This window comes from Diabrotica virgifera, chromosome 6 (genome assembly GCF_917563875.1).
Source record: "Diabrotica virgifera virgifera chromosome 6, PGI_DIABVI_V3a".
Classification (NCBI taxonomy): Eukaryota; Metazoa; Arthropoda; class Insecta; order Coleoptera; family Chrysomelidae; genus Diabrotica; species Diabrotica virgifera.
The window spans coordinates 48,884,005-48,908,068 of record NC_065448.1 but is presented as its reverse complement, the minus strand read 5'-3'; the positions used below and the strand labels follow the sequence as shown (position 1 = coordinate 48,908,068).

The 24,064-nt window shown below is 33.7% G+C and overlaps 1 protein-coding gene across 7 annotated transcripts in view; it reads left to right on the top strand.

Annotated features, from left to right (window-relative positions):
* The window catches only part of LOC114335572 (protein Aster-B), a 184,857-nt gene that overhangs the window by 144,208 nt on the left and 16,585 nt on the right, over positions 1–24,064 (top strand). For 5 of the 7 annotated variants that reach the window (XR_007698515.1, XR_007698516.1, XR_007698517.1 and 2 more), the window contains 4 exons: positions 5,158–5,350; positions 10,931–11,086; positions 13,706–13,877; positions 23,349–23,469. Coding sequence is in view for 2 of the 7 variants with exons in the window: in XM_050652810.1 (XP_050508767.1) it covers positions 5,158–5,350; positions 10,931–11,086; positions 13,706–13,877; positions 23,349–23,469 (642 nt within the window). In the remaining 5 variants the exon portion in view is untranslated. The remainder of the gene's footprint in view (positions 1–5,157; positions 5,351–10,930; positions 11,087–13,705; positions 13,878–23,348; positions 23,470–24,064) is intronic. The other 2 variants (XR_007698519.1, XM_028285821.2) reach the window with 1 other exon arrangement.

The following is a 24,064-nucleotide window of genomic DNA, read 5'->3' as shown; positions in this document are numbered from 1 at the left end:
ATTCCGGCTTCAACATCATCCACTGCTTCTTGAAAGATTTCCTCAGAGTAGATGTTAAACAGCAGGGGGGATAGTATACATCCCTGACGGACTCCACGTTTGATTTTGATATCGGCGGATTCTCCTGCCTCTGTCCGGATAGAGGATGTTTGATTCCAGTACAGATTGCTGATAATCCTTAAATCACAGGTGTTGATTCCAATATTGGTTCCATCAGCTTGTCGTGCTTTACTGTATCGAACGCTTTATGGTAATCAATGAAACATGCATAAATATCGCAATTTACGTCTCTACATTGTCGAAATAGCACTTGTATACTAAATAGAGCCTCTCTTGTACCCACTGCATTTCGAAAACCAAACTGTGTTCGGCTGATTTTTTCTTCGCACAGTCTATATATTGTTTGGTGTATAATTTTTAGAAATAGTTTTAAAATATGGCTCATTAAGCTGATGGTTCGGAAATCACTGCAGGATACGGACTTTGTTTTCTTTGGTAAAGCAACAAACGTCGACTTCAACCATATTTTTGGTATTACTCCGCTTAAATATATGTCGTTAAATATTTTGGTTAGGCGTTGAGTACCGTACTGACACAACCATACACAATTCATCATACCATCCTACACAACACAAATTAGCAGCCTACCATAGCATGATACATAGACTGACAGAAATTCCCATGACAAAAAATAACTTGGAGATAGAACTAACCATCATTAAACAAATAGCAGTAAACAATGGCTATAACGAAAAACAGTTAACAAAATTTTAAATCAAAAACTCCATAAGGAAGCCCTGAAATTAGTGTATAGTGTATAACAACAAAAATAGCCAGATACATAAAAAAAGAAAGGAATAACACCAGCTTTAAGAACCAACAACTTAAGCAAATATATTAAGAACAATAAAAGTCGAAAGGGAAAGCAACTACAGAGTGGTGTGTACAAACTAACTTGTGGTGACTTTCCGAAAACTTACATCGGTCAAACGGTCAGAACCTTTGACAAACGGATAGCAGAACACAAAAGGGCTTTCAACAATAGAAAAATAGACACTTCTACATAGGTACTTCACCTTCTAGATTCTAGATCATAATCATTCTTTCAATGAAGAGTTTCAAATTCTGCATATTCAAAATAAAGGCCTTAAGCTATCTTTTTTAGAATCTATGGAAATTAATAAATTGAAAAATACAGATATAATTCTGAATGACCAACTCGAGACAAACAGCTTCCCACTCCTCAACCTCTTCAGTTAAAGACTTAAAAAGGCAAACACATTGTAAACTATATCACTTGAGAAAGGCACTCTGCCGAAACACCTGTAGTCACTTAGTTGTAATAAATTTTGTGGAAGTATACAAAACAAACGTTTTCAGTGTTTTATTGTTAGTTTTCATTCTTTTTCGTGGTCTTCCCTATGATCGTCTGGCTATTGGGAACCGTCTCTCGCCGCCCTTACTACTATATTTGTTGTCATTCGGCTTATGTGATCATTCCATTCTACTCTTATGTTTCTTACCCTGTTAGTAATATTCTCCATCATGCATCTCCGTCGTATATCTGCACACAACATTGATGAAAAAAATAAAGGCCTTCGAACTGTGGGCTTACCACGTATATCCTGGACCGAACACGTGACCAACGACGAGGTACTGCGAGAGAGAGAAAGAGAGAGATAGATAGAGGAGATAGATAGAGATATATAGAGATAGATAGTGATAGATAGAGAGAGAGAGAGAGATAGATAGATAGATAGACAGAGATAGATAGAGAGAGATAGATAGAGGGAGAGAGAGAGATAGATAGAGAGAGATAGATATAGAGAGATAGATAGAGAGAGATAGATAGAGATATATATATATATATATATATATATATATATATATATATACATTTTTGTACATTACATTTTTGTTTTATATTACAGAGTCTTGATAAAGGGGTCAAACAACCCCGAAAGCTAGACAAAAAGTCAAAAGAGTGTTTCTTTGATATCCTGGCCAAACTTCTGACTGCAACCCTAATAAACCACTTGTTTGTTGATATTGACAGTCACTAATATCCAGTATTTCTTGTATATATATATATATATATATATATATATATTTCATCTGTTTGATTATATATATATATATATATATATATATATATATATATATATATATATATATATATATATATATATATAGAGAGATAGATAAAGAGAGAGAGATAGAGAGTGAGAGAGATAGATAGAGAGAGAGATAGATAGAGAAAGAGATAGGTAGAGAGAGATAGATAGAGAGAGATATATAGAGAGAGATAGAGGAGACACTCATGGCTCCAAACCTTGCATTCCCTATGGTTCGGAACGGACAAGGCACATGAAAAAGACGATGGAGAAATTAAATTGTCCGATTCGAAGTCTGCAAACTAATTTTAAGGTACGGAATTCATTTTTTTTTAGAATGTTCTGCAATAAAACATGTGGGTTCCTCTTAGAGTTCAAAGTTGCTCCCCATTCCAAACCCCTGTTAGATTTTTGAAAACTATTGAACACATGTTTTTCAAAATCCATAGGGAAAAATTTCCTGTAACTGGTTGTAGGTATACCATTAATTACAAAAATTGAAGAAAATCTTCTGTGTAAAAGGTACATTTATTTAAAACCCCAAAAAAGGGCTACATTAAAAGACAGAACGTTTTCGCTCTAAAGAGAGCATCATCAGTGTTCTAAGCAAGCTCTACATGCTAAGCCACCAAAAATACATGGGTTAAAACCCAACGCCGACCAAAAGTCTTACATTGGCGTGTTATATATTATACCCTGGCGATGGGTGAAATTTAAACAAGATATACCTCAAAGCATCATATGACTATACCACGTGTATGTGGGTGGTTGAGTTGATGTGAAGACAGAGAAATCAACTCAACCACCTACATACACGTGGTATAGTCATATGATGCTTTGAGGTATATCTTGTTTAAATTTCACCCATCGCCAGGGTATAATATATAACACGCCAATGTAAGACTTTTGGTCGGCGTTTTAAGGGTTTTAACCCATGTATTTTTGGTGGCTTAGCATGTAGAGCTTGCTTAGAACACTGATGATGCTCTCTTTAGAGCGAAAACGTTCTGTCTTTTAATGTAGCCCTTTATTGGGGTTTTAAATAAATATACCTTTTACACAGAAGATTTTCTTCGATTTTGTACATGTTTTTCAGTTTTTAGATTCGATGTTCGTTTCTCGAAATATTCAACCGTCCCGCTTCTTTTCACACGCCCTATATAGACAGATAATTTAGTCCGTTCTAAATTTTCCTTTTAAATTTTAGTCCGTACAAAACCTCTAAATTTTAAAAAACCGCTTGAATTGGCATGAAATTTGGCATACACCTAGCTAACAAGTCAAAGAAAAAAAGTGATATTGTGCCGATATGTGCTTTTGCCCTGGGGGTGGTTTTCACCCCCTCTTGGGGATGAAAAAATATTCGTCCAAAGTAAGTCCGGAAATGGATAAACTGACTAATTTTAAGTAACTTTTGTTCTATAGAGTTTTTTCACTAAGTCAATACTTTTCGAGTTATTTGCCAGTAAATATGTTCATTTTTTCAACAAAATAACCACGCTTTTAGATAGTCTCAGAAATAACTCAAATAGTGAGTATTTTGTCGAAAAAACATTCTTAGCAAAAATATAGCCTGTAAAAAATTTAAAAAAATGGTGTATATATCACGTCTATATACCTAGTAGAAACAGAGTTATAACTAATGGAAAATAGGTTCATATTCGTCAAATTCCAAATGGAATACTTTAACGTGAAATAACCAAAAATGAAGCACATTTCAGGAAAAACTCATTACAACTTATTTAAAGTGTTTAAAAAAAGCTTCATTTTTGTCTTATAAAAAAATTTCTAGCATCAAAAGTAAACAAGTTACGCTCAAAATAAAGTTAGTCCCTTTTTTTTTGGTAAAAAAATCGGGAAAATCACCCCCTAATTAGTATCTCAAATGAACTTAATTGTTTCGACTTCACAAGTTTTTTGACTCGTGTATGTATTGTTTATATAATCTGTAAGTTTAATCGGTTCAAAGTCATTATTTTTTAAAGGGCTGTAGTTAAAAGGGGTTGAACGAGTCACTGATCACCAATGTATGCAAATTTAGAAACACCAAATCTTAATCAATTTTTGTCTAACAGAAAAACAAAAAAATACATGATATTCAGAAAAGCAATGCTGACTTTTTTTGTTTTTCGTGATTTTTGGTATCTCGTAACTGTTTCGAGTTATTTTGGAAAAAAGCATATTTTTCAAAATTAAAATTTTTAAAAATTTTACTTTAAAACCAAATTTTTTTAAAAACAAGCACTTTGAATCGTAGAAACTTACAGATCATATAAACACAACATAAGTAAAATAATTTGTGGAGCGGTAACGATTAATTTCATTTAAGTTGCTAATTAGGGGGTGGTCTTCCCGATTTTTTTTTGCCAAAACAAAAGGGACCAAAATTTAATGCTAGAAACTTTTTATAAAAACAGAAATAAAGCTTTTTTTAAACACTTTAAAAAAGTTATAATGGGTTTTCCACAAAAAGTGCTTAATTTTCTGGATATTTCACGTCGAAATATTCTATTTGAAATTTGGGGAATATGAATCTATTTTTCATTGGCTATAACTCTGGTTCTACAAGGTCCAGTGACCTAACGCGTACACCATTTTTTACTTTTTTACAGGCTATATTTTTGCTAAGAACGTTTTTTCGACAAAATACTTAATTTTTGAGTTATTTGCGAAAAACCGTCTAAAAATGTGGTTATTTTGTTGAAAAATGAACATATTCACTAGCAAATAACTGGAAAAGTGTTGACTTGGCGGAAAAGCTCTATAGAACAAAAGTTACTTAAAATTAGTCAGTTTACCCATTTTCGGACTTATTTTGGACATATATTTTTTCACCCCCAAGAGGGGGTGAAAGTCACCCCCAGGGCAAAAGCACACATCGGCACAATATCACTTTTTTCTTTGACATGTAAGCTATGCGTATGCCAAATTGCATGTCAATCCAAGCGGTTCTTTAGAATTTAGAGCAAAAACCGTGAAAGAATGTACTAATTAAAAATTAATGATTATCGAAAATAACATTCTAATAAAACATTTTTTTTAGTCTATGAATCCCTGCAGCAAAGCAGGTCAATTGTATTCAATAGATATAGAGTCATTAAACGCTGGAGTTCCTTACGCCGATAGTTTTTGTGTCAACGCTCACTACTGCCTTAGTAAAGTATCTGAGACACATTCTTCCTTAACTATTATAGCACAAGTGAAATACAAAAAGTCTGTTTGGGGTTTAGTTAAAGGTAATTATATTTATATATTTTTACACTACGATTTTAGCATTAATATTGACACTTTACTAAAGTGACATGTAGTGATAGTTTGTATAACTTGAAAATCAATTATGCTGTTTTTTAAACCAGGAGGAGTAATTCAAATTTACCGCGCTGTAATGCTTGTTTGTAATTGGTCCAACCGCAGGCAAGTTTACTCCACTGTTATGAAATTTTGACACTATTGACATTTATGAAATTTTGACACTATTGGCATTTCATAGGTTAAAGTTATATCGGTGATTTTTTGTTTTTTATTCGTTATTTCTTTAATTTTTAGATTTTTAGTCTGCTTTTATATAAAAAACAGTTGTTTTTAGAATTCTTTAGCGAAGTATTAGTAAAATTTATTTTATTGTTAATATTTATTTTTAGTATTTATGGATTACCGTCGAAAGCCGACATGCTCAACCAAAAAAGATGTATTTTGGTGACTTTTCTAGTGAGTTTCTTGAGTGTGAATATGTCTATTTAGCTAACTCCCCCTGGTTTAAAAACAAAGCATAGTGCAATCTAAATTTTATAACCTATAATTTAAACAGTTAAGTTTTTTTTTTTTTTTTTTATTTAATTTAAATTTATTTTGCAATCTGTTGAGTGTCAACAATAAACAAAAGTAATTACATTGACTAAGGACAAGAAAGATTTTACCCACTGGCAAAATCAAAGTACAATTTTTATAAAGTTCTGTACAAAATAATTACATTTCATAACTACTAACTCATTAGTTTAAAAGTTTACTCTAAATGGTAAGTCCAATGGTTTGAACCTCTTTAACCTACGCTGTTCTTGGGAATTGTCTAGGAGGTTAAGTGCAAACTGGTTTTCATGATCCTCCAACTTGGCAATGTAAGCAGCGCTACGTTTTGTGATGACTTCTTGTACCGTATCAGTTTTAAGGTCTCGATGAATAATTCTATTGTTGATGTACCAAGGTGCATTAGTGATGGTTCTGAGGGTTTTTGATTGGAAGCGTTGGATGATTTCGATGTTGGAGTGACTGGCTGTTCCCCATAGTTCCAACCCATATGTCCAGATTGGCATAAGTATTGCCTTATAGAGCAGCAATTTATTATCCAGAGATAGTCTTGATGAACGGCCCATTAACCAATACATATTTCTGAATTGGAGACCTAGTTGCTTTCTCTTGGTCCAGATATGTTTCCTCCATGTGAGACTTCTGTCCAAATGAATACCAAGATATTTTACCTCGTTGGCTGATGGTAATTGGTGATTGTTTAAAGTTACAGGAGGACAAGTTCCTCTTCGTGTTGTAAATGTAACTTGAATAGATTTTCCTTCATTCACTTTAATTTTCCATTCCAAAAACCAAATTTGTACTCTGTCTAGATACGCTTGAAGGATATGCGAGGCATAAATAGGGTCTGTGTGTGAGGCTAGGATTGCAGTATCGTCGGCAAATGTTCCTAGCATCATTTCTTCTGTAAGTGGTCTCTCCTCTAGTGGTTCCTGAAGAGGTGGAGGTATATCTGCGGTAAACAAGAGATACAAGGTAGGTCCCAGCACGCTACCCTGTGGTACGCCAGCTTTGATAGAATAGAGTTTGGAAATTGCATCTTGGTATTTAATAAAGTAACACCTACCTGACAAATATGACTCAAGAAGAATGTAAAAGCTGTGCGGTAATGTCTTTTTTAGCTTGTATAGGAGGCCTTCATGCCATAACTTGTCAAATGCCTGCCTAACGTCAAGAAATGCCGCTGAACAGTACCTTTTGGCCTCAAAATCAGCATTTATATGTTTTACCACTCTGTGAACTTGTTGGATTGTTGAGTGATGGGATCGAAATCCAAACTGGTGGTCTGGAATTAGATTTTTGATCCAGGGTTCGAGTTTTTTTACTAATAGTTTTTCGAAAACTTTAGACGTGATTGGCAAGAGGCTGATTGGCCTGTACGATGTAGTTTCTTCTTGAGGTTTCCCCGGTTTTAGAATGGTTATTATCTGAGACACTTTCCATTGATCAGGAAAGTAACCTAAGTTTAATATGGCATTGAATATAAACGTTATAAGTTTTATGCATTTGATAGGTAATTCTTTCAATACTTTTCCACTGATCAAATCGTACCCTGGAGATTTTTTATCGTTTAAATTATTAATAGCCAAGATGACTTCGGACGACTTAAATTTCGGAATAGGCAAACTCATTTGATATGGACTTTGAAGAAATGAGAATACGTCTACTTCCACAGGTGAATTCACTTGATTGGGAGTAAATACTTCGGAAAAATACTCTGCAAAACAACTTGCTTTCTCTTGTGCACTACGAGCCCATTCTCTGTCCGATTTTCTAATTGGAGGTGACGGTTTCTGGGGTTGTTTCAGTTTTCTCGTGGCTTTCCATAGCGAATAATCGGTATCTTTAGTGGAATCTAAATTTTCCAAGTAGTACTGAAGTGATTGGTTTTTGAGATCTTCGAAGAGCTTTTTTAATTCCCTTGATGCACTATTGAATCTACGCTTATCAGCAGGATCTCTGGTCTGTTGCCATCTTTTCCTCAGTCTTCTCTTTAGCAAAATTTTTTCTTTGACAACTTGTGGGCAGTCATTTATTATGCATTTATTTTGTATTGTTGGTGTTGCTTGCCAGGCAGCTGATTGGATATTTGTAGTTAGTTGTTCCACAGCAAGAAAAATGTCCTCTTTGGTTTTTAGTGGAATGTCTAGAGACACCTTGTTCTCCAGTATAGATCTGAATTTTGGCCAGTGTGTGCGTCTGTTATAAAGTGAGGGGGATATTTCTTTAATAAGTACCTGGGTTCCAACTGTGAATAGTATAGGCGAGTGATCAGAAGATAATTCGTAGCATGATGTAGCTTTTATATTAGACCTAGGGATGTTCTTAACTACAGCAAAATCGACCAAATCGGGGATTTTATTTCTGTCCGAGGGCCAGTATGTTGGTTCGCCGGTTGATGAATAATCCATATTATTTGACTCTATGATATTTAAGAGAACTCTACCTCTCGGAGTGATTAGTCTTGATCCCCACGTGGTATGTTTGGCATTATAGTCCCCTGCTGCTATGAAGCGGCTCCCAAGTGAATTGAAATAATCTTTAAATTGTTCGTTTGTGATAGAGTGTCGTGGGGGGCAATACAGCGCAGATACTGTAAGTGGTCCATCCCAGTCTTCAACCACAATATTGGTCGCTTGAATGTGATTTGTTTGGTACTCGCCAGCATTATGATGTTTTATTGTATTTCTAACTATAATAGCAGAGCCTCCATGTGCTGATCCATCTGGATAATTAGTAGTATATATAGTATAGTTTGGAATTTTAAGGTAACTTTTTTGTGTAAAGTGAGTTTCGGATACTAGCAGTATATCTATTTTATGAAGGTGTAGAAAGTATTTGATTTCCTGTGTATGTTGTGATAAGCCATTGGCGTTCCATGAAGCTAGTTTTAGAAACGCCTCCATCTTAGGGTTTTTTAGCAATGAGAGCGGTTAAGAGGTTTAACATTGTGCTCATTTGTTCTACCAATTGTTTGATCATATTTTTACGTTCGAGCATGTCATTGGATTGTTGAAGACTGGGAGCTGTATTTGATGGTATTTGATTACCAGCGGTTGCTACCTGAGCATAGGTTACATTCGGGACTACTAAGTGTTGGTTTGATTGGACAGGCTGACTTGTTGGTTTGCTTCTCAGTTGTGGAAATGCTCTTTTTTGCAGCTCTTTGTGGACTAAGCACCCACGATAGTTTGCTGGGTGATTTCCTTCACACAGCACGCATTTCACCTGGTTGTTTCTTTCTTTGTAAGAGCACTGATCAGATCTGTGGTTACCCGCGCATTTAACACATCTTGGAGAAAGGTAGCAAAAATTTTTGGTGTGGCCGTAGCGTTGGCATTTTATGCACTGAGGTACTACACGCTTTTTATGTGGAGGTTCAAAAATTACTTTATAGTTCAACAATGAATCGATCTCATATATATCTTTGTTATTCTCGGCTTGTTTTAGTTCAACGTAGAACAGTGGTAATGGCTTTTTTGTACCTGATTGACGAATGTTATTGATATTTATGACTTCGTGCCCTACGCTTTGGATTTCCGCCTTAATTTCGTTGATATCTGTAGATGGATGTACATTTCTTAGTACAACTCTGAATGAGCGATCTTCTTTGAGTTGGTAGGTATGATATTCAGTATTTTTGTCTTCTAGTGCTTTTGTTATAACAGAGTAGACTTCATTATTTTGAGGCATTATTTTTACTTGGTCATTGGCGAGAGTTTTTAATACATAAGCATCTTTTGCAATCGTTTGTAGTAGTTTGGTAAGCGGAGTAATATTTTTAACACTGTAGACAAATATTGGTGGCGTTTTAGTAGTTGTATTTGTATTTTGGCTCTGGTTTTCTTCTGTAGTTGTATCCTGATTTGCATCGTTTTGTTCTTCTGTAGCTGTATCCTGATTTGCATCGTTTTGTTCTTTTTGTAATACAGAGAATTTGTTGGTGGTCGATATTGGTGAGTTTAACCAGTAATCATCTATTTTGGATTGTTTTGTTGCTCTAATATATTTTTCCGGGCTATCAATTCGATTTCTTTTTTTGTTATGTACGTGTTTCCAATCATCTGGTGCAGATTCAGCTTGGGATTGCGATTGAACAGGTACTACAGGATAATATTGTGCTGCACTAGTAGAAGGCTGCATCGGTTGTGAAACTAAATGCGGTTGCACGTTTTGAATACTCTGAGCTGTGTTACTATATAAGGACTGTTGAATTGGTACATATTGAATTTGCGCGTACGGTCTTGCACATTGGTTTAGTGAATTTAGTGATGGATTTGTAGTAATGTCCTGTTGTGGATAATGTACATACTGAGTATTATAATTTTGACTCATGGTTTAAAGTCGTTAAGATCTGAAGCATATTCTTATGCGTTATTAAATAATATATTTTATTATCAATAATTTTGAAGCTAAACACTAACCTCTTATTTACAGTTAACAGTTTTTGGTATAATAAAATATTGTTCTACTTTTCTTATTTTTTTTTAATTTTTATTATCTTTCTTGATGTGATGTAAAAAAAACCGCGAGAGGGGTTAATTTCAGTTCAACCCTGCGGAAAATTAACCCCCGTCGGCCTTTTTAATGCTTTTGTAATCTCTATATTTATAAAATTGCAATATTTATTTAAATAATAATAATGAAATAATACGTTACTTTGGAGCGGTGATTCCCACCTTTATACTGTTGTCAACACTTACACCAAACCGAAGAATGTTTTGACACAAAGTTCGAGTTTTTTTCACTAATTAGCACTCGGCGGAACAAAAACACTCTTGAAAATGACATAAATGTTTCTTATGAGACAACGGAAACTTTGCATGTTCAAGTACATCTATTATTCGCGTGAAAAGTTCTCCAAACACTTTAAATAACACTCATCACTATTGGACAAAATAAAATAGTTGTTATTCGGATAACGAAACCAGATTTGTTTATCAAAGCTTTTTTGACAACCGTCCGCTTTGGCTGCTGACAGTTAAGTAGTAATGTAATTGTTTAATGTTTAGGTATGATTGAAAGAAATTGTTATGCGGGCGTAGAAGACTATGTCCAACATTTATCGAGAGCGTTGCATGCGGAAGCCGAAGAAAGTGTTCCTGAAGTTAAAAGGAAAACAAAGAGGAAAAGAAGACACAATAGTCCTAGGGGTGCTATCGAAGAAAGTAAGTAGCATTTTCGAGGATTGAAAACTCTAATAAAAAGTATTATTTTTGATTAAAAGTAAAAATAATTCACATTTGATTACAGTAAAGAACCTCCACTATGTGCTTATTCGTATGTCGGATTTACCTTATCCTCATCAGAGCACCTGTGTAGAGGCACTGAACTGGAATCAAATCTTTTATCTTTTCGGTGCAATTATTAAAATAATTATCAAAGATGCAATTAGCACCATCTTTGAACTGTAAGTCAAATGAGTCAAGAACTAAAATTCGAATTATTGATCCTCTGAGCTTTTTAAGATGGAAAAATAAAGCACAACAGAGTGGTGAAATACTCGACAAGGGAATTTATAATTGCATTCACGACCTGTCGTTCACTGTGATAATAATCTTTGGCGAACTAGTTCCTTTTATACCCACAAAAGTGAATAAAAATATAAACTAAAAGTAACGATAAAGACACATGATGAGGATCTTATTTCAAATCTTTTGTGCAGGGCACTTTTCTAATTTGATTTCTTGTAAGTAATCTCCTGTGGAGTTGATCATTGTTCCAAGATATGCATATTGGTCGACTCGTTCGACATTGTATCCGTTTATGAAGAGATTTTCGTTATTTCTTTTAGTTGTCGATATTCTCATAAATTTTGTCTTCTTGACATTCATTGTTAAACCGTATTCTTGTCCAAACTCCGCTATTCTGGTCACCAGCCTCTGAAGATCCCCAATATTTTCGGCTAAGATGACAGTGTCATCCGCATATCTAATGTTGCTAATGGGAACTCAATTTACCTTTATTCCAGCTGTTTCACCCTCAATAGCTTTTCAAGATCTCTTCCGAGTAGGCATTAAAAAGAATTGACGAAAACACGCATCCCTGGCGCACCCACGTCTGATTTCAATTTCCTCTGACAGCTGATCGTTAACACGTACTTTCGCTCGTTGCTTATAGAATAAATTCGATATAATCCTGAGGTCATTGTGGTCTATCTTCTTTGATTTCAGGACATGCATTAATTGATCATGTCGTACTTTGTCGAATGCTTTATTATAGTCAATATCACACGCATATATATCTTCGTTGACGTCCAGGTGCCTTTGTATAAGTATGTTAAATGAAAAAAGGGCTTCACAGTTCCTTAATCCACAAGGAAAAAGTTTTCCTGTAGTTGGCTGTATACCATGTAATACAAAAAACAGTAAAATCCTTTATAAAAGGTATATTTAAAATCCCTAAAAAGGGCTACATCACAATCACATAACTAGTTTTCGACTGGTTTACCAGTCATCATCAGTGCTTACGTGAAATGTACATGCTAACCACCAAGATATGATTTAACAAAAATATGTGAGTCAAAGCCCTGTAAAAGTAGTCCGTCAAGGAAACATCGATTGAAAATGCTACATTAAGCTTGGATGTTTAAAGTATTTTACTAATATGCCCCAGGTAACATCTGAGCTGTGGATTTGACTTGTTCACATGGTGAAAGTATGGCAGCAAGTGACCTATGGCAGCAAGTGGTCACTTGTTGCCATACTTTCACCATATGAACAAGTCAAATCCACAGCTCAGATGTTACCTGGGGCATATTAGTAAAATACTTTAAACATCCAAGCTTAATGTAGCATTTTCAATCGATGTTTCCTTGACGGACTACTTTTACAGGGCTTTGACCCACATATTTTTGTTAAATCATATCTTGGTGGTTAGCATGTACATTTCACGTAAGCACTGATGATGACTAGTAAACCAGTCGAAAACTAGCGAAAACTAGATGTAGCCCTTTTTAGGGATTTTAAATATACCTTTTATAAAGGATTTTACTGTTTTTTGAGTTCCTTAATGTCTATGTCCAGTTTATGATATAGATATATATATTCAGTTATGGATGACTTTCAGTAACAACTGTAGCACCTGGGACATCAAGCTAATGGGGTGGTAGTTGCCACATTCTCTTGAGTTTTTCTTTTTAAGGAGATAACTTTCATTTTACATACCTTTAATAACTTTTATGGATTCTTACATTTTATTGATTTAATAACGAAATAATTGTGTATTTGTTGAAAACTAATAAAAATATGTATAAACATTCTCATTCTAACTTACTTTGTTTTTCGGTAGATGGTCCTAGTTCATCCGTGACATTTGTTTTTTTGCAATTCGGAAAGGCCCAAAGTGTGGTACGTGGAAGAATCTGGGAGAGGAGGATATGGGACTACGGATGAGGGGGAAACAACCCCCGAAACCGGTATAGACTCTTCCTGCACTCTCAGATTTGACCATAGTATTATGCAGCTGCTGCATTTTCGTGTTGCAAAGAAATTGAGAATGTTTATACATTTTTAATTCATTTACTCCTTTGTTCGAGTATTAAGGAATCTTTCTTGTTGGAGCTTTTACCACGCTGAGCAGATGAGTTGTGAATTATTTAAAATTCTCTCATTTTAATTTCCTCGGCATCCTGTATGATTTATAAATTTTGAAAATCTCAGGAGGTGTAACCAAAGAAAGTATTCCACCTGTTATCAATCTGGTGGTATGGAGACGATATTTTTATTGTCGTTTTCTGTACTACTTCGATTGATAACTTACTTTGTTTAATAAAAATATTTTTCCAGGTGTGCCGGCAAAGAAGAAACCTACCGAAGGTATCTTTAGCAGCGAAGTATGTACAATGATAGTGTTTGCTGTATTATTAATGTTAGTGGTATTAAATGTAATGTTATACGTCAAATTGTGGTCTTTAGAAGAGGCACCGTCGTATAATTTACTGGATTTACATTTATTAAAGTAAGTAAAAACAGACGGTGTTTTTTCATTGTTTCGTTATTGCTCCAGCTTGCTTTTGTCGCATAATGTATGTCCAATAGGCGTGGATCCCGCGTACCAAAAAAAAGTTGATTAATAGCAAGCTGAAAATTTGTTAATAGCTTAACGGTGTCTAGTCGGACAAACTTTGATGTATGGGAACACTGGAACAGGGGAAGTTTTAATTGTGGAACGTGATTTTAATTATTGTGGAACGTGTCATCCTGACAAGTTTATGATTGTGAAAACTAGCAAGTTGTTTCTAAGTTTATTCAATACCAGACTTTATATAATATATGAAAAAATGTTTGTCCGACAGATATGTTGGGCATTTTAATAAGTCCCACACGTAGAACATGTCAAAGGACAGCAGTCTGATTTTTGCATGAGAGCTTAATGAAAGGTTAACAAATAAATTGGAAGTTCTGTCCGATAAAATAGATGGGACATTTTCGTAGTCTGGCGTTCGAAACATGTACCACAATTAAAAGTTCCCTTGTTCCAGTGTTCTTGTACATCAAAGTTGTAGGATTTGTTGGTCTTTAATTATCTCTCGGCTTTCTAGTTTCATCCATTAAATAAAATAGTACATGCTGAAACAGTCTTTATTCTTCATACCTCGTGTCTTACATTCTTACATAACCTCAACCTGTCTACGTCTACAAAACTAAAAACTTCTTCTGTTTTATTACAGTGTCTATTCCCTAATAAGGATTTTAACGCAGGCTATATATTTCTACAAAAGTTTGTCCGACTAGACACCGTTAAGCTATTAACAAATTTTCAGTTTCCTGGATCCAAGCCTATAATGCTTTATTCTGTAATTTAAAATAGTTACTTCTAAAAAATATTTTTGACAATACAGTAGAACCCCGATTATCCGTGCTTCTCGGGACCGAAGGGTGGCACAGATAATTGAAAAGCACGGATAATCCGAACATGTATTTCTTATGTATATATAATACATAATGTACGTATACACATACATATTACCTACCATAAAAAATAACAGAAAAAAATAAATCTTTCATTATGAGTCTCTCTTTCGTCACATAGAGTTTCCTTCAAGTCTTATATATATTGGGTCAAGAGACTTATATATATTGGGCAAATATTTTCGCAAGTGGCGACTTCAACCAAATGCATCCAAAACAGAAGTTAGTTGCTTTCACCTGAACAATAAACTTGCTGGAAAGGAACTCAACATACGGTTTGAAAATACCACACTTACCCACAACGAAACACCGAAGTACCTGGGCGTAACACTAGACAGAACGCTATCATTTAAAGAGCATTTAACAGAAACTGCCCAAAAGTTGAGTACAAGAAATAACATCATACAGAAGCTCTGCGGTACTACCTGGGGAGCATCGGCTTCCACTCTCCGCTCTACTGCCTTAGCTCTTGTTTTCTCGACCGCTGAATATTGTGCTCCAGTTTGGCTACACAGTCCACACGTAAAAAAGGTCGACACTCAGCTGCACAGCACTATGAGGATGATAGCTGATACAATTAAATCAACTCCCACCCAATGGCTTCCAGTATTAAGTCACATCCCACCTCCACATTTACGACGAGTTGACGCACTTACACGTGAATACAAAAAGATCATGAACAATATAAATCTGCCGATCCACCAAGATACCGAGGATGCACGAAATACCCGTCTCCGCTCTAGAAAACCACCAATAAAAACGGCAACAATGATACATGAGGAGTTCAACATCACGAATGCATGGTCCCAAGAATGGAACGCATGGCAAAATAACATGCCCTGCATTACCCACAAGCCACCAGGTTTTGATCTTCCACGTAAAACATGGTCCACTCTAAATAGGATCCGAACCAGACATGGCAGATGTGCATACATGCTACATAAATGGGGAAAGAACCCGTCTCCTCAATGTGACTGTGGGGAGAACCAAACCATTGACCACATTATTGAAGAGTGTCCCTCAAGATCCTACAATGGTAGCCCTGAAGACTTCCTGTTTGCAACTTCATAGTCAATTGATTATATTAATACACTTGATGTTTGTTTGTAACTATTTAAAGTTTGTCATATACCTATATTACTAGTGTTTGTAATTTTGTTCTAAATGTGTTGTAATTGCCATACGATAAATAAATCCGTCAAGTGGTTTACGATGACGCTATTTTGATAAAACCTCAAAAACGCAACTTTAGTAATAGAAAATCATAGCACGGATAATCCGCAGCACGGATAATCCGCACCCGGATAATCGGGGTTCTACTGTATATGTTAAATTTTTTAAAGGTTTACAGGACATGCTTTAAAGGATAAAAATAAATCATCGTCTTTTCTTCATAAAAATTCTTAAACAATTAAACTGTAGAAGAATGTTTTGTTTTACCTTACATAGTAGCCCAATAAAGTAAGAGACGCTAGTTCTGGGTGCGCACTGGCAAAATTTGAAAAAGTGGGGATTGTTTGCTGCTTACTTTTGTGCTGTAACGTTGTCATATAAGTATGGAAAATGAAGCGTAAAGTGGATAATTGTTAAGGTACTAGTACACTTTAGAAGACCAAAAATAATTATTTTTTTCAAGATTTTTTTTCTCAGAACCTTTATTAAAAATGAACATAAAACTTTTTACATATTAATATCCAACTCTTAGAGAATACAAAAAATATATCTTTTTTCATTTATGCACGTACACTAATATTGTAGAGGACGCCAAAGTCGAGGCCTCGAAAAAAAGTAGTTCCGATTGCGGACAGTTAATCTCAAGATTGGGATCTTTGAAACAAAAAAATCGTACGGCATTTGAAAAAGGAAGGTTTTTTACGTGACAATTTATCACCGTCAGTGAAAAATTCCGCAAGAAAAAGATTTTACGAAAATATGAAAAATTTTTGTGAAAAAATCGCCCGTTTTTCTTTAGTATTTCATGGTTAAAAAATATTAATTTTTTACTTTTTGGTTAAATTGTGGTAAGTTGTCACGTAAACGTAAGGAACCTTCCCTTTTCAAATGCAGTACGATTTTTTTGTTACAGATATCCCAATTCTGAGATTAACTGTCCGCCATAATTTTTCGAGGCCTCGACTTTTGCGCCCACTACAATATTAATGTACGGGCATAAATGCACGTACAAATGCACAAATGCAAAAAAGATATATTTTTTGTACTCTCTAAGATTTAGATATTAATATGTAAAAAGTTTTATGTTTATTTTTAATAAAGGTTCTGAGAAAAAAATTCTTGAAAAAAATGATTATTTTTGGTCTTCTAAAGTGTACTAGTACCTTAAAATATTTACGGAAAGTGCAGAAAGGTGTTGCTGGAACGACAGCAGCGTATTTATGTAGTTACTAATGAATAATTATCATTCTAACCTAATCTAATCTCAACGTTTAAGCCTCTCAATGATAAAAGAATTGCTGAAAAGAATCAACTCATACCTTAGAGTATGGAAAATTTTTTACCCTCTCCCTGGAGTGACCGCAACGAGAACGAAACTGAAGCCAAAACCAAGTTAGAACCAAACACGAGTGCCAGTGGCGTATCGCGTAGGCCAGAAAAAACTATATAAAACTACATAATTAAATAATATTGCTCGTAGGTTTAGTTCAATTTTCTATTTTTATTAATTACACAATATTATGCATGGCTTACATAGAAAGATTGAAACAAATAACAGTATTTAAGTACGTTGAACTTTTATACCCACTCAAAATAAAACAGGATTAGGAATTAGGGGATGTGACGAAAGCAAACTTTTTGAATTATTGATTTATGATAGATATCTTTATTTCACATAGGTCGCAAAATTTCGGCTCCAATACTATATTTAAATGGGATTTATTTTTTCGAATTCTAAGAAAAAAGTTACAGGGGTGAAAAACTAAGAGACAATTTAGTGTGATTTTTATTTTCAAAGATATCATTCAAAAGAAACTTTTTATTTATTCTGAGGGACTTTCAGCCCTCGGTAATAATTTAGTCTTTCATTCTGCGTTTAAATTTTTCAAAAGTATTACTTTTTTCAGTATAGGGCTTTTCATTCACAGTCATTTGTTTCGAGCTTCTGTCATGTGTCACATAATATTAATATATCTACGTCATACTTTATTGGTATATAACAATGATACAAACTAGAGACGTATGACGTAGATATATTAATATTATGTGACACATGACAGAAGCTCGAAACAAATGGCAATCGATGAAAAACCCTATAGGGCTTTTCATTCACAGTCATTTGTTTCGAGCTTCTGTCGTGTGTCACATAATATTAATATATCTACGTCATACGTTATTGGTATATAACAATAATACAAACCAAAGACGTATGACGTAGATATATTAATATTATGTGACACATGACAGAAGCTCGAAACAAATGGCAATCGATGAAAAACCCTATAGGGCTTTTCATTCACAGGCATTTGTTTCGAGCTTCTGTCGTGTGTCACATAATATTAATATATCTACGTCATACGTTATTGGTATATAACAATGATACAAACTAGAGACGTATGACGTAGATATATTAATATTATGTGACACATGACAGAAGCTCGAAACAAATGACAATCTATGAAAAGCCCTATTGGAAAAAAATGAACACCATGTCAGTGGTAATATTTTCCAAATTGAATATTCGCTATCTTTGTCGTACAACGCACTCAGTCGAACAGAATGTGCTGACAAGACAGCGGAAATTTTAGATATTTGACACGGCTTTAGGAATAATAATAACGTTTGATCCAAAATTATTGTCACCATAGGTGGCTCTCAACGACAGAGATAGATATACAGTGCATGTCTGTTCTTAATTCAGATATACTACTTTCCAGTTTACGTCAACTTTGCAGTGCACGTCAACTTAACAAGAAAAGTTAGGTTATGTAGAGATGTTGGTGGTGGACATATACAGCATCCTGTTTGATTTTATTTATTATTGTTACTTATAATTGTGTTAATTCTTTTTATTTTAGATTAAAGTTCTGTGTTAAAGGTTTTGACTGATTTTTTATGTTTTATAACGTTAATCAAAATTAATTAATAAAAATTCAGATTAAAACAAGACATACGTAATTTTTTGCACGGCTAGCTTTGATCCAATAATTGTGTATCGCTCGTTATCTTGAGTTGTTTATTAAATAATATTGATAGTGTATTGGCTAAATAATTTAAGACGTGAAATTAATAAAAAGTTATTTATTTTTTATTATTTATGGAAGATCCCAAGCAGAGACTACACCAGGATATATATTGTGATATAAGCATTTTGTTGTTAAAGATATTCAAAATTTATCTAAGCGTTCCATAGTAACAATATATTTTTAAAAAAATCACTTTTCCTCTTTTCTCGATTAAGTATTATCTTTTATGGCATAGTATATAAATTATTATAATCACTGAATACATAGTTAGTGAAAAATTATCATATTAATTAATTGAATTAATAATTTAAGCGATGATACAAGTAACAGTTATCCAAGAACATTCAAAAGTCATCTCAAGTTAATGGTGACAATGTCATTGTCAAGTAATGTTTATGTACGTATCCATACCAGTGAAAACTTTACTACATATAATTTGCCGTGTAAAAAAAGAAAAAATAGAGACAGCCGTAAAATATTTGCGCCTGTGCTCTTAAATAATTTTTTTACATATAAACAAAATAAAATCAAGCAATAAAATGTTTAACAACAAAAATAGTCAATAATATGTAATAACAATATACGCTATTAATTCCATTTTCGAAGTTGCCACAATATATTTTATAATTTCATTTATTCCGTACCGTTTCGTACCTACACCACTGGTAAAATGGTGATTTTTTATGTTACTTTTAATTTTACATGTAAATTTTTCTCATTTTATAACTTAACCATGTAATTTTAATTATGTAATAAGGTACATTGAAGTGTTAATTTTCAAATTATTAACCGTTTAAGAGGCAATATCTAAGAATATAGGAGTATTTATTGAATTTTCATCTACGCACACATAACAGAAATATTTATTTACCTGTAAAATGTAATTCCCACTTATTTCCTGCTGCTGTCGCTTTTACAACCGTAAGCCGAACACATCACCACTATAAAGAGTTAAAAAAATTGCTAGTTTTCACTCAGAAATCGCACAAAAATCACTAATAAAACAAGTGATGTCAAATCTCAATGAGAACCAACCGTATTAAAATAAGGATTCACTTTCGTTCGAAGAACAGATTGCGTGTTAGATCTCCAGAGAGAGTAAAAAATTTTCCATACTCTAAGACTCATACCGATAATCAATATTCATATCATCACCATCATCAATGGCGCTACAACTCTTCGTGAGTCTTTGCCGCGTTTACTATTGCCTTCCATGTTTGTCGGTCATGTGCCACTAATTCCCATTGTCGCACTCCCATTTTCTCTAGATCTTCGTTGATATATCTAATATATATCACAGATCGTCGAGACAAGGACAAAACCGGTTGAAAAATTAACAAAATTTTACATATTACTTAAAGCTATTTAATACTTTTAATAATACAGCAATATATACAAAATTCGGTTTGGAATATACCTGTCCATAGCAATAAACAATCAGTAATCGGAAATTCTATTCTCATTATAGATAAAATAGTAAAATACTAATTTTAAAAAACTGTCGGACAAGACTTGGCAATAATGTTCTGAATTTGTACTTCCTTTTCTGTCATCTGCGCACCCGCGGCTATTGTTAGTGTAACAAAACGAAATATTTAAAAAAATCTAATTTATCAAATCTAAAATAATATATTAAATTAAAATTATGGTTTATTTGGATTAAATATAATATTTTTTTTAATGACACTTGAGTTAAGTGACCTTTATATTTTCGATCATATCAATGCTGAGCCCCTAAGAATTACTTGGTGGGCGCTATTTTGGGCAACGTAAAAATTAACCCTAGAATATGCTGGGAGTATAAATGTAGATTCAAACAGTAGTGACAAGATGCACCCTTGTCTAACCCCACGGAGAATTTCAAATTATTCACAAGCATCTAGGAAAATTCTGACATTTGGTTGCATAGTAGAGATTTTGAATAATTCTTAAATATTTGTCGTCTATTCCTACTTATCCAGGAATTTCCATCAGTTTTCTACGTCTAACTTTATCCAATGCTTTCTCAAAGTCTATTTAACATTTTAATAGACTTTTAATGACATTTTAATAATAAGTTGATGTGAAGACAGAGAAATTTAATTGGTGTACATTTTTGGAGTGAACTATCCAAAGAAAGATTTTAGTAACGTGACTCATAAGCCTTACTGTCCTATAGTCGGAGCACTTTTTAGCATTTCTTTTTTTTTTAACCATCACAAATAGAGAGTTATCTTTTGACTACTTTTACGGAGTTTCGACCAGAGACATGTTAACCGTAAACAAGGCATACTGAGCAAAAAAGCGTAACGCGGCAGTCGATCGGTGGTCTATGTATCTCTTTTTACTAAGCGATACCGCTCATATGACGGACAAAGAGGGCTAGACCACTCAAAATGAATATTGACCAATGGCATCCTTGATATCGGCGTTACACCCCGATGCATTGAGTGGCATATGACTAGCCTCGTCTATGGTTAACATGTCTCTGGTTTCGACACCGCTAATTGATAGTGATGTAACCTATCTGTTTTTTCACTAGTCCCTACTAGAGCTCTGCAAGTGTAAAGTATCTTTGAGCATTTTAAAAAGCTATTGATAATGTATAGTCCAGGGCGCAGCATCTGTTTTGAGATGGACGTTGAGAAGTGACTCATATTTTTTTGCAGAAATTGCTTGGAATTAACTCATGTAATAATAATTAAGTTATCCTCCCACTAAAAAAGGTAAATCGGTTAACTAACCACGGCGTCAGGATTTCTTTTTAAATAAACATTAATTTTTGGTGCTACGCGCAGGACAGCGGTGTTCGATTCACACAAGTTGATTTCCACCAAAATTTCTTCCAATCTTTATCTAATATATTATTTTCTTACTCTATATTTTGTTGTATTTTAATTCCATGAAAATCAAACTAATTTGATTATTTTTTGTGAAATATTGTTTAAACAATTGCATATGTTTAAAAATAATAAACTTTTATTCTCTAAGTTAAAATATATGAACAAAGAAAGTTTTTGCTAAAAAAGTGTTATTTCAAAGGACAGAGTATGTGTTTTTATTTTGCAGTAAACAAATTTATTTACTTATATCGAAATGTACTAAAAATTATAATTTATCAATCATTATCAAAGGTCATTGGAATGCCCAATCAGAGCAAAAGTATCCGCTGTCCTGCGCGTTGCACCAAAAAATTAATGTTTATTTAAAAAAATTCCTGACGTCGTGGTAGTTAACCGATTTTAATTTTGCGAGTTGCAAATGAAAGCTACAGTATTCTTCTTTATGTAAATAAAATTCAAGTGGCTGCCAAGTGCTATTTTCAGTCCTGCAACATGTTGAAAAAATGAAAATTTTTTGCGAAAGCTGCATTGCAAAATTTATTTTGCAATATCTACTAAACCGATCTTAATGATATTTACAGTATTGTTTTATTATGTCATAAATATTTTCTGGGTGAAATATGAAGGTCCTAAGTGTTGGAAACCTAAGCACAAATGGTTGAAAAACGTAAAATGCGAATACTTGTTTTTTTTATGATTTTTTCGCAATTATTACTATTTTGCAACAAGGGTGACAAATGTTAAAATTTTTAACTAATCCTATATTGTAGGAAAATTAATTACGCAACTTTTATGTCGGTGCAACTTTTCTCGAAAATGGATACTTTTAAAGTTAAATAAAAAAACGAAGAAAAATCTCGAATTTTTGCTTAATTTTTTGACATTTTGATTATATAAACAATGTTCCGAACCTTTTTGAGTGGGAGGATAACTCAATTATTATTATATGAGCTTTTTCCAAGGAAATTCTGCAAAAAAATATGAGTCACCTCTCAACATCCAAACGTACTAATATTTTTACAAATGCGCCCTGGTCTAATAGAGATTTACTTCTTTACATAATTCTAAAAACCGGCCCCTTCTATCGTTGCGTTTTTTAAGACCTGTATAATAATTCTATTGTATCATTTTAAATAAGTTATTATTCATCATACTGGAGCTAAAATCAAAATATTTCAATGATAGTTTACTTATAATTAGTTAGATACACTTTGTAGTCCTGGAATGTCAAGATTGGTTAAACTTATATTCATTAACTTATAGTCATTTGATTGTGAAGTTCTTTAAGAGAAGATTTTTTTATGGAATAACGAACTCAATAAAAAGATAGAAAGTTATATTCAATAGAAACACAACATAAGGGAAATAATTAAAAGTAAATTTTAATCCTTAGTTACTCCTTAGTTACTCCTTATTTTTGTCTTCCGTGAAGTCTATTTATGAGATGAAGCATTTATAGCATTTTGTAAACATATAATTATGAAAACTGATTTTTAGGAATCCGCCTCAGTCTCACGAGGAGTGGATAAAATTGTTACAACAACAAGAAGCTTTGCATACAGTAGAAGCTCAAAAGTGGCAAAAATTACTAAGGAATTCTATACAGCTCCTAAGACAAGTAAGTATTTTTGATGCTTCCTTTTTTATTTTATTAATAATCGTTTTTTTTTTGGTAATTACAAAGGAACCTAGTTGACATAATTTACCAGGTATTTCATTACTATGTACGTATATATTATTGGTATATACGTATTGGTATGACGTATTGGTATGGCAAAAAATGCGATGAGTCGCCTAACTAAAGTTTGGAAAGACAGATCTATCTCTCAAAATATCAAGATGAGACTGGTGAATGCCCTTGTATTCTCAATATTTCTATACGGAGCAGAAAAATGGACTCTTCGCGCATGCGAGCGCCAAAAAATTGATGCCTTAGATGTGGTGCTGGAGAAGAATGCTGCGCATACCTTGGACAGCTCATAGGACAAACGTTTCCATTTTAAACCAACTCAATATTAAAAAAGGCTGTCCACATTATGTCTGCAACGAATTCTGCAATTCTTTGGTCACGTGGTTCGCAGAGGTGACGACAGTTTGGAGAGATTAATTGTTTCTGGAAACGTTCCGGGGAGAAGATCAAGAGGACGATCACCAACTAGATGGTCTGACCAGTCTGACCAAATAAAGCATTCAGCTGGAGACTCATTCTGCGA